The sequence below is a fragment of the Oncorhynchus gorbuscha genome, linkage group LG09 (assembly GCF_021184085.1).
Source record: "Oncorhynchus gorbuscha isolate QuinsamMale2020 ecotype Even-year linkage group LG09, OgorEven_v1.0, whole genome shotgun sequence".
Classification (NCBI taxonomy): domain Eukaryota; kingdom Metazoa; phylum Chordata; class Actinopteri; order Salmoniformes; family Salmonidae; genus Oncorhynchus; species Oncorhynchus gorbuscha.
Window position 1 is genome coordinate 66654830 of NC_060181.1, and position 13711 is coordinate 66668540.

Sequence of the window (13711 nt, forward strand, 5' to 3'; positions counted from 1 at the left end):
CGAAGAAGATTGAAAGCTGTATTTATTTTGTATGTATACAGTAACCAAGGTACTGTTTTAAAGGGCATACAGGTCTGCTCTGACTTTACACGGTTATTGTTCTATTTAGTTATTAATACTTATTTCCAAGTGAAACAGGTCTTAGGAACGTTTATATGTAAAACATTGTTTATTCAATTTTTTTATGATCAGTTTTCATATGCACTTAAAATAGTAGGTACCCTTCTATTTATTTAAATTATTATTTTCTATTTTATTTCTCAGAATAGTTCCTGATTACACTAAAGAGGGTTTTTAGTCTCTCTTACCAGAACCCTTGGTTTGGTCTTGAACATAATTTTCAGTTGAGTTGAATTTAAATGCCAGATAACGTCTAGCTCAAAGTTTATGGAATAAGCTATTTTCACTTTAAATTGACTTAAATGGTGCAGATCTTGGTTCCTTATCATTTAGGTTCACTGCTCCTATGTTTTGTCTATAGTTTCTCTTAATGCTAGGTGGTTACGAAACAATGTGAAGCGCAAGGCCTTATTTTTATTGTTTCAAGAGTCTCACTCAATTTCGGCTGATGCCAACTTCTGGAGGTCACAGTGGGGCAACGATATTTGGCTTTCCCATGGATCTGAACGCTCCGCTGGTGTCACTACATTGAAAAATACCTTTGGTGGTAATATTCTACACTCAGAATGTGACCCCTTTGGTCACTTTATTTGTCTTGTGATCAGTTACAATGACATTACACTCATTACTGTATACTTCTACGGGTACAACACCAAACATGAGAATGATGAGTTGCTTTAATCTATAGAAACATGCAGTATACTTCATTGGTCTAAATTTCCCAATTTGTTATTATTGAAAGGAGGGGACATTAACATTACTATAGATAATTCAACTGATAGATGGCCCCCAGGTAGGCCAACCAATCAGAATTTGGGTTTAATACTTTTTATGGAAAAGTTTGATCTTACTGATATATGGAGAGAGAGGCTTTCGGCAGACAGATCATTCACTTGGAGTAACAAAACAGGTTCCAGACAATCCAGAATATATTTTTGGCTTATATCCAAATGTATTGATAGTGAGTGTGTTACTACAAATATTTGTACTACTCCCCTCACAGACCATAGGCCCATTTACATAGATATCAAAATATTTACCCCTGATACTAACCTTGGTAGAGCATCCTACTGGAAGCTAAATATCTCATTATTAAATAATGATATAGTTACATTTGAGGTTAAAGATCTGCTCTCACACTTTTGGGAAAGGGCTTGTGAAGAAAAACCTTATTGCAAGAACTGGGAGTCTTTAAATGTGAGGTGTCCAAATACCTTAGAAAATATGTGTCAGGACCCGGTTACGAACCCGGGTCTCCGGAGTGAGAAACAGTCACTTAACCAACTGAGCCACGAATAGTCGGCAGAACCCAGAAGATGAGGCAGACACAGCAGTACTTGAGACGGTGTATTTAATGAAGTAAAAAGTGAAGTTCTTCAGGAAAACATGTAACTCCACAACCTCAAAAGGAATCCTACAAGAACAAAGGTAATCCTCCAAGACAAAAAAGGTAAATCCACAAGGTGGAAGGTAAAGCACAAAAAGCCTCAAAAGAAACTAAAAAAAACAAACAAACAAGAACAAAAAAACAGAATTCCACAAGAGAGTCCACCGGGATCAACAAGAGTTCTCAGAGTACTAGGGCTGGGTGCTAACATACAAACACAGAGCAAAGAACAGAGGAAAACAAAGGGTTTAAATACAATCGGGGGAAACGAGGCACAGGTGCAAATAATAATGGGGATCAAGGGAAAACAAAAGGTCAAAAGGCACAATGGGGGCATCTGGTGACCAAAAACCGGAACAACCCTGGCCAAATCCTGACAATATGGTAGTAATATTGCTAAGACCAGAAGAGCTGAGGAGGAAAATGTGATCTTTAAGATAACTTCCCTTTCTCAGAGGTCCCCAGCCGGCCTCTCTGGGGAAGGAGAAGATGGAACTAATTGAGTTACAAAATAAACAGAATAAAATATATAGATTAAAAGCAGAAGGAGCCTTTATTAGATCTAGGAAAAAATGGATTGTGGAGGGAGAACAGAATTCATCCTATTTCTTTAGACTTGAGAAGTTTCACTCTAAAAATAACACTATCCATAAGTTAAACATTGATGGTGTTATTACAGATGACCAAAAATGAATCGCTAAATACTGTAGCAATTTTTACAGAAAATTGTGTAGCTCTACGTACTGTCAGGATACCACAGATATGTTTTTTAACTCACTGAATAATGTTCACTCTATCAGTGATATAGAATCTAAACAGTGTGATGAAACAGTTGAAGAGATTATAGAGTCTATCAAACATCTAAAGAACAATAAATCCCCAGGTGCTGATGGAATTACATCAGAATTTGACTAATGATATTCTGAACAAGTAGCTCCCTTCCTATTTGAAGTCTTTTTTTAGAGATTATTAAAAACAATGTTCTCCCTCCTACAATGAGTCAGGGGTTAATAACACTGATACCTAACCCTAAAAATAAGTGCTGCTCATCGACAACTGGCGTCCAATTTGTCTTCTTAATAATTACTATAAGATATTAGCCTTACTACTTGCAAAAATAATTAAATCAGTCCTGGATGCAATCATTGATGAAACAAAGTCTGGCTTCATGAGGAACAGACATATTTCTAACAATGTCAGACTAGTATTAGACATACTTGACTACTCAGACCTAATAACTGAGGATAGCTTCATATTATTTTTTAGATATTTATAAAGCATTTGACACAGTAGAGCATCAGTTCCTCTTCCACTCCCTTGAGAGACTTGGCTTTGGGGATTTTGAGAGACTTGGCTTTCGGGACTCTCTATGCAAATGGTAACAGCTCTATCAAATTGAAATATGGCACCTCAGCTAGATTTGAGTTAAAGAGGGGAATTAGGCAAGGTTGTCCTATCTCTCCGTACCGGTTTTTATTAATCACCAAACTTCTTGCAAATTCTTTAAATAACAGTCCTGTACAAGGTATTTCCATAGCTGGTAAAGAAATTATTATAAGCCAGCTGGCTGAGGATACTACACTTTCTGAAAGACGCTAACCAAATTCCCATATCGAGCAATGTGACACAATCCTTTTCCAAAGTGTCTGGTCTATATCTTAACATTAATAAATGTGAACTCATAGCTGTCAAAGCTCGTGTGACACCTTCATATTATGGTATTCCAGTAAAAGAAGAACTTACATATTTAGGCATAACCATTACAAAGGATCAGAAGTCTAGAGGCTTACTAAATTTTGACCCTCTTATTAGAAAAACCCAGAAAAAGCCAAATCAATGGCTACAGAGGGACTTATCTTTAAAAGGTAGAGTCCTAATAACCAAGGCTGAAGGTATCTCTAGACTAACATATGGTGCTCTATCTTTATATCTTGACAGTAAAATAAGCAAGGAGATAGACCAGATGCTATTCAACTTTCTGTGGAGAAACCATACCCATTACATTAGGATAACTGTTGTAATGAACACTTGAGAGAGAATGAGAATGGTGGGTTGAATTTTCAGGACTTTACTACCTTAAATAATACTTTTAAGATCAATTGTATAAAACAATCCTAAGAAGACCCTCTTCTATCTGGAATTTTATTCCTCATCTTGTCTTCTCTACTTTTGGTGGCCTTAACTTCATCTTGTTTTGCAATTATAATATTGACAAAGTTCCAGTGAAACTTTCTGCTTTTCATCGGCAGGTTTTCTTGTCATGGTCCTTAATTTATAAACACAATTTTTCTCCACACAGATATTATATATGGAATAATTGGGATATATTGTATACAAATACTTCTTTGTTTTTAGAATATTTGTTCCAAGATAATATCCTATTGGTGAGCCAACTGGTAAATGCAGAGGGTCTTTTACTCAGTTATAAGACCCTCAGAGCCTACCTTCTATTGACCCTGTTGACTCATCAGTAGGAAAGATTTGTTTCTCTTTTGGTCCATTCAACAACAGAGCGATACGATCCTTATTGGAATGGATTTATTGATAACATCTGTTGGAAAAAAGTTTGGATGTTGCCACACACATACCTACTTGTTAACAAAATTAAGGAAGTTTCCTTTAAAGTTATTCAGAAATATTATCCTGCCAACCACTATATGAAGAAGCTCAATTGTCCACTGTATATAATCTATATAAACTTGTGTTCCCTCATGTACTCTCTGTATTGATTTGTTGTTAATAAAAATGTAATTACATTTAAAAAAAGAAACACCAAGTGCGTGAGAAACACCCAGGTATGAGTAACACCCTCCAATCACCCTCTGACCTCTAACTCCTGACCCTCCTCTCACCTGTGCGTCCTCCCGCAGGTCTGTGGCCTCTCTGAGATGGGTGTTAGCGGGACGGAATGTATCATCCAGAGCTTTAATACCCGTGTTCCGTAGGGTCACATACTCTCGCCCCCGCCACACCCCTCTCCGCACAGACAGACCCCTCCTCTGGGCCTTGCCCCCCCCTCGTCGGTTGGTCACGGCAACATGGACGAACAGGCTAGCGTGGGGCAAGGGGTCTCCCTCCAGACACAGCAGGGGCACATTGCGGTAGCCCGGCTGAAGGCACTCGAAGGCCACGCTGTACTGGCCAATGAAGTCGTCTCCAATGTAGTCGTCGTCCAATACCACGAAGCGGAGGAGCGCCAACTCTGGCATGTTCACCTGGGAAGGACAGACAACAACCAATCATGAGCCAAGGTGCAGTGACAGACAAAATCACAGGAATGTTGCCGAATGTTGTACACAGACACAACTCTTGCTTGTTTTAGAACACTGAGTATGGATACTTCACACAATAATACGATTATTGCGGATAATCAGATTAATATTATAGTTTGTTTAAAATATTTACATGCTTTGCATGAACGAACAATTTCCCTACTAATCCTGTTTACAATAAATGTAGAAAATCAGCAATCAAAATAAACATTCTACCACAGCAACCATGTTATGCTGGTGAATGAGGACCCAAAAGCGACTTAACGGAAACAGTCTTTATTCACGTCTTAAACAAAAGCGATAATCCTAATGCAAGAACAGAAAAACTGAAATCCCCTCGTCAGTAGAGAGGAATGACTGGAGACGCGACCACAGACTGCAGGTCGCTTCGGGAAGGCACCGGCCGTAGCTGACTTTGACACCTGCTCACACGCAGCATCTGAAGAAGGTAAAACACGACAGGGCGGAACAAGGACACAGAACAGCGAACATCAAGCAAGGATCCGACAAGGACAGAAGCGGAAAACAAAGGGAGAAATAGGAACTCTAATCAGAGGGCAAAATAGGGGACAGGTGTGAAAAGAGTAAATGAGGTAGTTAGGAGAATGATGAACAGCTGGGAGCAGGAACGGAACGATAGAGAGAGAGAGCGAGAGAGGGAGAGAGGGAGGGGGAGAGAGAGGAATAGAAAGAGGGAAAGAACCTAATAAGACCAGCAGAGGGAAACGAATAGAAGGAAAGCACAGAGACAAGACATGATAATCAATGACAAAACATGACAGTACCCCCCCACTCACCGAGCGCCTCCTGGCGCACTCGAGGAGGAACCCTGGCGGCAACGGAGGAAATCATCAATCAACGAACGGTCCAGCACATCCCGAGATGGAACCCAACTCCTCTCCTCAGGACCGTAACCCTCCCAATCCACTAAGTACTGGTGACCACGTCCCCGAGAACGCATGTCCATGATCTTCCGTACCTTGTAAATAGGTGCGCCCTCGACAAGGACGGGGGGGGAGGGAAGACGAACGGGGCGCGAAGAAAAGGCTTGACACAGGAGACATGGAAGACAGGGTGGACGCGACGAAGATGTCGCGGAAGAAGCAGTCGCACAGCGACAGGATTGACGACCTGAGAGACACGGAACGGACCAATGAACCGCGGAGTCAACTTGCGAGAAGCTGTCGTAAGGGGAAGGTTACGAGTGGAAAGCCACACTCTCTGACCGCGACAATACCTAGGACTCTTAATCCTACGTTTATTGGCGGCTCTCACAGTCTGCGCCCTGTAACGGCAAAGTGCAGACCTGACCCTCCTCCAGGTGCGCTCACAACGTTGGACAAAAGCCTGAGCAGAGGGAACGCTGGACTCGGCGAGCTGGGACGAGAACAGAGGAGGCTGGTACCCAAGACTACTCTGAAACGGAGATAGCCCGGTAGCAAACGAAGGAAGCGAGTTGTGAGCGTATTCTGCCCAGGGGAGCTGTTCTGCCCAAGACGCAGGGTTTCTAAAAGAAAGGCTGCGTAATATGCGACCAATCGTCTGATTGGCCCTTTCTGCTTGACCGTTAGACTGGGGATGAAAACCAGAAGAGAGACTGACGGAAGCACCAATCAAACGACAGAACTCCCTCCAAAACTGTGACGTGAATTGCGGACTTCTGTCTGAAACGGCGTCTAACGGGAGGCCATGAATTCTGAACACATTCTCAATGATGATTTGTGCTGTCTCCTTAGCGGAAGGAAGCTTAGCGAGGGGAATGAAATGTGCCGCCTTAGAGAACCTATCGACAACCGTAAGAATCACAGTCTTTCCCGCAGATGAAGGCAGACCGGTAATAAAGTCTAAGGCGATGTGAGACCATGGTCGAGAAGGAATGGGAAGCGGTCTGAGACGACCGGCAGGAGGAGAGTTACCTGACTTAGTCTGCGCGCAGTCCGAACAAGCAGCCACGAAACGGCGCGTGTCACGCTCCTGAGTAGGCCACCAAAACCGCTGGCGAATAGAAGCAAGCGTGCCCCGAACGCCGGGGTGGCCAGCTAACTTGGCAGAGTGAGCCCACTGAAGAACAGCCAGACGAGTAGAGACAGGAACGAAAAGAAGGTTACTAGGACAAGCGCGCGGCGACGCAGTGTGAGTGAGTGCTTGCTTTACCTGTCTCTCAATTCCCCAGACAGTCAACCCGACAACACGCCCTTCAGGGAGAATCCCCTCGGGGTTGGTAGAAGCCACAGAAGAACTAAAGAGACGGGATAAGGCATCAGACTTGGTGTTCTTATTACCCGGGCGATAAGAAATCACGAACTCGAAACGAGCGAAAAACAACGCCCAACGAGCTTGACGTGCATTAAATCGTTTAGCAGAACGGATGTACTCAAGGTTCTTATGGTCAGTCCAAACGACAAAAGGAACGGTCGCCCCCTCCAACCACTGTCGCCATTCGCCTAGGGCTAAGCGGATGGCGAGCAGTTCGCGGTTACCCACATCATAGTTGCGTTCCGATGGCGACAGGCGATGAGAAAAATAAGCGCAAGGATGGACCTTATATCGTCAGAATGGAAGCGCTGGGATAGAATGGCTCCCACGCCCACCTCTGAAGCGTCAACCTCGACAATTAATTGTTTAGTGACGTCAGGAGTAACAAGGATAGGAGCGGATGTAAAACGCTTCTTGAGGAGATCAAAATCTCCCTGGGCGGAACCGGACCACTTAAAGCACGTCTTGACAGAAGTAAGAGCTGTGAGAGGGGCAGCAACTTGACCGAAATTACGAATGAAACGCCGATAGAAATTAGCGAAACCGAGAAAGCGCTGCAACTCGACACGTGACTTTGGAACGGGCCAATCACTGACAGCCTGGACCTTAGCGGGATCCATCTGAATGCCTTCAGCGGAAATAACAGAACCAAGAAATGTGACAGAGGAGACATGAAAGGCGCACTTCTCAGCCTTCACGTAGAGACAATTCTCTAAAAGGCGCTGGAGTACACGTCGAACGTGCTGAACATGAATCTCGAGTGACGGTGAAAAAATTAGGATGTCGTCAAGGTAGACGAAAACAAAGATGTTCAGCATGTCTCTCAGTACATCATTAACTAATGCCTGAAAGACAGCTGGAGCATTAGCGAGACCGAACGGCAGAACCCGGTATTCAAAATGCCCTAACGGAGTGTTAAACGCCGTTCTCCACTCGTCCCCCTCTCTGATGCGCACGAGATGGTAAGCGTTACGAAGGTCCAACTTAGTAAAGAACCTGGCTCCCTGCAGAATTTCGAAGGCTGACGACATAAGGGGAAGCGGATAACGATTCTTAACCGTTATGTCATTCAGCCCTCGATAATCCACGCAGGGCGCAGAGTACCGTCCTTCTTCTTAACAAAAAAAAACCCCGCTCCGGCGGGAGAGAGGAAGAAGGCACCACGGTACCGGTGTCGAGAGAAACAGACAAATAATCCTCGAGAGCCTTACGTTCGGGAGCCGACAGAGAGTATAGTCTACCCCGAGGGGGAGTGGTCCCCGGAAGGAGATCAATACAACAATCATACGACCGGTGAGGAGGAAGGGAGTTGGCTCTGGACCGACTGAAGACCGTGCGCAGATCATGATATTCCTCCGGCACTCCTGTCAAATCACCAGGTTCCTCCTGAGAAGAGGGGACAGAAGAAACAGGAGGGATTGCAGACATTAAACACTTCACATGACAAGAAACGTTCCAGGATAGGATAGAATTACTAGACCAATTAATAGAAGGATTATGACATACTAGCCAGGGATGACCCAAAACAACAGGTGTAAAAGGTGAACGAAAAATCAAAAAGGAAATGGTCTCACTGTGGTTACCAGATACTGTGAGGGTTAAAGGTAGTGTCTCACATCTGATACTGGGGAGAAGACTACCATCTAAGGCGAACATGGGCGTGGGCTTCCCTAACTGTCTGAGAGGAATGTCATGTTTCCGAGCCCATGCTTCGTCCATAAAACAACCCTCAGCCCCAGAGTCTATCAAGGCACTGCAGGAAGCAGCCGAACCGGTCCAGCGTAGATGGACCGACAAGGTAGTACAGGATCTTGATGGAGAGACCTGAGTAGTAGCGCTCACCAGTAGCCCTCCGCTTACTGATGAGCTCTGGCTTTTACTGGACATGAAATGACAAAATGTCCAGCAGAACCGCAATAGAGGCAAAGGCGGTTGGTGATCCTCCGTTCCCTCTCCTTAGTCGAGATGCGAATACCTCCCAGCTGCATGGGCTCAGTCTCTGAGCCGGAGGGAGGAGATGGTTGAGATGCGGAGAGGGGGAACACCTTTAACGCGAGCTCTCTTCCACGAGCTCGGTGACGAAGATCTACCCGTCGTTCTATGCGGATGGCGAGTGCAATCAAAGAGTCCACGCTGGAAGGAACCTCCCGGGAGAGAATCTCATCTTTAACCTCAGCGTGGAGTCCCTCCAGAAAACGAGCGAGCAACGCCGGCTCGTTCCAGTCACTAGAGGCAGCAAGAGTGCGAAACTCTATAGAGTAATCCGTTATGGATCGATCACCTTGACATAGGGAAGCCAGGGCCCTAGAAGCCTCCTTACCAAAAACTGAACGATCAAAAACCCGTATCATCTCCTCTTTAAAGTTCAGATAATTGTTAGAACACTCAGCTCTTGCCTCCCAGATAGCTGTGCCCCACTCCCGAGCCCGACCAGTAAGGAGTGAAATGACGTAAGCAATCCGAGCTCTCTCTCTTGAGTATGTGTTGGGTTGGAGAGAGAACACAATATCACACTGGGTGAGAAAGGAGCGGCACTCAGTGGGCTGCCCAGAGTAACATGGTGGGTTATTAACCCTAGGTTCCGGAGACTCTGAAGACCAGGAAGTAGCTGGTGGCACGAGACGAAGACTCTGAAACTGTCCTGAGAGGTCGGAAACCTGAGCGGCCAGGGTCTCAACGGCATGACGAGCAGCAGACAATTCCTGCTCGTGTCTGCCGAGCATAGCTCCCTGGATCTCGACGGCAGTGTTGCGAGAATCCGTAGTCGCTGGGTCCATTCTTGGTCGGATCCTTCTGTTATGCTGGTGAATGAGGACCCAAAAGCGACTTAACGGAAACAGAGTCTTTATTCACGTCTTAAACAAAAGCGATAATCCTAATGCAAAAACAGAAAAACTGAAATCCCCTCGTCAGTAGAGAGGAATGACTGGAGACGCGACCACAGACTGCAGGTCGCTTCGGGAAGGCACCGGCCGTAGCTGACTTTGACACCTGCTCACACGCAGCATCTGAAGAAGGTAAAACACGACAGGGCGGAACAAGGACACAGAACAGCGAACATCAAGCAAGGATCCGACAAGGACAGAAGCGGAAAACAAAGGGAGAAATAGGAACTCTAATCAGAGGGCAAAATAGGGGACAGGTGTGAAAAGAGTAAATGAGGTAGTTAGGAGAATGATGAACAGCTGGGAGCAGGAACGGAACGATAGAGAGAGAGCGAGAGAGGGAGTGAGGGAGGGGGAGAGAGAGGAATAGAAAGAGGGAAAGAACCTAATAAGACCAGCAGAGGGAAACGAATAGAAGGAAAGCACAGAGACAAGACATGATAATCAATGACAAAACATGACAAACCATGTTATTTTTGCGAAGCCTATTTGATTCTGAGTTTGGACATATAAAGTTTGTATATGAAAACTATTTCCATGCATACTTTCAGTTTTTCCGAACTCACTTGACTTGCGTTTCTGACGCTGGCACATGAGCAGATCAAATATACCTGCTGGAGCTCTGATGAAGCTGTTTTACAGGTCCTAATCATTCTAAAGATTGGTTAGAAAACCAGGTGCTTTAATCAGCGTATGCTTACTTCAATTTTGACCGTACGCTGATTAAGGAAAGCAGAGTAAGGTGTTAACATGACTATTGCCATACTCAGTGTCATGTTTTGTCATTAATTATCATGTCTTGTCCCTGTGCTTCCCCTTCTATTCGTTTCCCTCTGCTGGTCTTATTAGGTTCTTTCCCTCTTTCTATCCCTCTCTCTCCCCTCCCTCTCTCACTCTCTCGCTCTCTCTTCTCTCTATCGTTCCGTTCCTGCTCCCAGCTGTTCCTATTCCCCTAATCAATCATTTAGTCTTCCCACACCTGTTCCCGATCCTTTTCCCTGATTAGAGTCCCTATTTCTCTCCTTGTTTTCCGTTCCTGCCCCGTCGGATCCTCATCTATAATTCACCGTGCTGTGTCTATGTTTTGCCCTGTCGTGTCGTGTTTCCCTCAGATGCTGCGTGGTGAGCAGGTGTCTGAGTCTGCTAGGTTCAAGTGCCTTCCCGAGGCAACCTGCAGTTCTCGATCAAGTCTCCAGTCTGTTCTCGTCTTTACGAGTAGTATTATGCTTTTTGTTTTGTAAAGTTTCTTACTGGATTAAAAACTCTGTTTTCGCCAAGTCGCTTTTGGGTCCTCATTCACCTGCATAACAGAAGGATCCGACCAAGGAATGGACCCAGCGACTACAGAGGCTCGTAACACTGCCGTCAAGATCCAAGGAGCCATGCTCGGCAGACACGAGCAGGAATTGTCTGCTGCTCGCCATGCCGTGGAGAACCTGGCCGCTCAGGTTTCCGACCTCTCTGGACAGTTCCAGAGTCTTCGTCTCGTGCCACCTGTTACTTCCTGGCCTGCCGAGCCTCCGGAACCTAGGGTTAATAACCCACCTTGCTACTCCGGGCAGCCCACGGAGTGCCGCTCCTTTCTCACCCAGTGTGATATTGTGTTCTCTCTCCAACCCAACACATACTCTAGTGAGAGAGCTCGGGTTGCTTACGTCATTTCACTCCTTACTGGCCGGGCCCGAGAGTGGGGCACAGCTATCTGGGAGGCAAGGGCTGATTGTTCTAACAATTACCAGAACTTTAAAGAGGAGATGATTCGGGTTTTTGACCGTTCAGTTTTTGGTGGGGAGGCTTCTAGGGCCCTGGCTTCCCTATGCCAAGGTGATCGATCCATAACGGATTACTCTATAGAGTTTCGTACTCTTGCTGCCTCTAGTGACTGGAACGAGCCGGCGCTGCTCGCTCGTTTTCTGGAGGGACTCCACACAGTGGTCAAAGATGAGATTCTCTCCCGGGAGGTTCCTTCCAGTGTGGACTCTTTGATTGCTCTCGCCATCCGCATAGAACGACGGGTAGATCTTCGTCACCAGGCTCGTGGAAGAGAGCTCGCATCAACGGTGTTTCCCTGCTCCGCATCGCAACCATCTCCCTCCTCTGGCTCTGAGACTGAGCCCATGCAGCTGGGAGGGATTCGCATCTCGACTAAGGAGAGGGAACGGAGGATCACCAACCGCCTGTGCCTCTATTGCGGATTTGATGGACATTTTGTTAATTCATGTCCAGTAAGAGGCCAGAGCCCATCAGTAAGCGGAGGGCTACTGGTGAGCGCTACTACTCAGGTCTCTTCATCTAGATCCTGTACTACTATGTCGGTCCATCTACGCTGGACCGGTTCGGGTGCTACATGCAGTGCCTTGATTGACTCTGGGGCTGAGGGTTGTTTCATGGACGAAGCATGGGTTCGGAAACATAACATTCCTTTCAGACAGTTAGACAAGCCTACGCCCATGTTTGCCTTAGATGGTAGTCATCTTCCCAGTATCAGATTTGAGACACTACCTTTAACTCTCACAGTATCTGGTAACCACAGTGAGACTATTTCTTTTTTGATTTTTCGTTCACCTTTTACACCAGTTGTTTTGGGTCATCCCTGGCTAGTATGTCATAATCCTTCTATTAATTGGTCTTGTAATTCTATCCTATCCTGGAACGTATCTTGTCATGTGAAGTGCTTAATGTCTGCCATCCCTCCCATTTCTTCTGTCCCCACTTCTCAGGAGGAACCTGGCGATTTGACAGGAGTGCCGGAGGAATATCATGATCTGCGCACGGTCTTCAGTCGGTCCCGAGCCAACTCTCTTCCTCCTCACCGGTCGTATGATTGTAGTATTGATCTCCTTCCGGGGACCACTCCTCCTCGGGGTAGACTATACTCTCTGTCGGCTCCCGAACGTAAGGCTCTCGAGGATTATTTATCTGTGTCTCTTGACGCCGGTACCATAGTGCCTTCTTCCTCTCCGGCCGGGGCGGGGTTCTTTTTTGTTAAGAAGAAGGACGGTACTCTGCGCCCCTGCGTGGATTATCGAGGGCTGAATGACATAACGGTTAAGAATCGTTATCCGCTTCCCCTTATGTCATCAGCCTTCGAGATTCTGCAGGGAGCCAGGTGCTTTACTAAGTTGGACCTTCGTAACGCTTACCATCTCGTGCGCATCAGAGAGGGGGACGAGTGGAAAACGGCGTTTAACACTCCGTTAGGGCATTTTGAGTACCGGGTTCTGCCGTTTGGTCTCGCCAATGCGCCAGCTGTTTTTCAGGCATTAGTTAATGATGTTCTGAGAGACATGCTGAACATCTTTGTTTTTGTCTATCTTGACGATATCCTGATTTTTTCACCGTCACTCGAGATTCATGTTCAGCACGTTCGACGTGTTCTACAGCGCCTTTTAGAGAATTGTCTCTACGTAAAGGCTGAGAAGTGCTCTTTTCATGTCTCCTCCGTTACTTTTCTCGGTTCCGTTATTTCCGCTGAAGGCATTCAGATGGATTCCGCTAAGGTCCAAGCTGTCAGTGATTGGCCCGTTCCAAGGTCACGTGTCGAGTTGCAGCGCTTTTTAGGTTTTGCTAATTTCTATCGGCGTTTCATTCGTAATTTCGGTCAAGTTGCTGCCCCTCTCACAGCTCTTACTTCTGTCAAGACGTGTTTTAAGTGGTCCGGTTCCGCCCAGGGAGCTTTTGATCTTCTAAAAGAACGTTTTACGTCCGCTCCTATCCTCGTTACTCCTGACGTCACTAGACAATTCATTGTCGAGGTTGACGCTTCAGAGGTAGGCGTGGGAGCCATTCTA

At 45.8% G+C, this 13711-nt stretch overlaps 1 protein-coding gene across 1 annotated transcript in view; it reads right to left on the reverse strand.

Moving 5' to 3' along the window:
• Positions 1-13711, reverse strand: part of LOC124043971 (inactive phospholipase C-like protein 1) — a 160862-nt gene that overhangs the window by 8949 nt on the left and 138202 nt on the right. The window contains exon 6 of the mRNA XM_046363165.1: positions 4360-4722. Within this exon, the coding sequence (XP_046219121.1) occupies positions 4360-4722 (363 nt within the window). The remainder of the gene's footprint in view (positions 1-4359; positions 4723-13711) is intronic.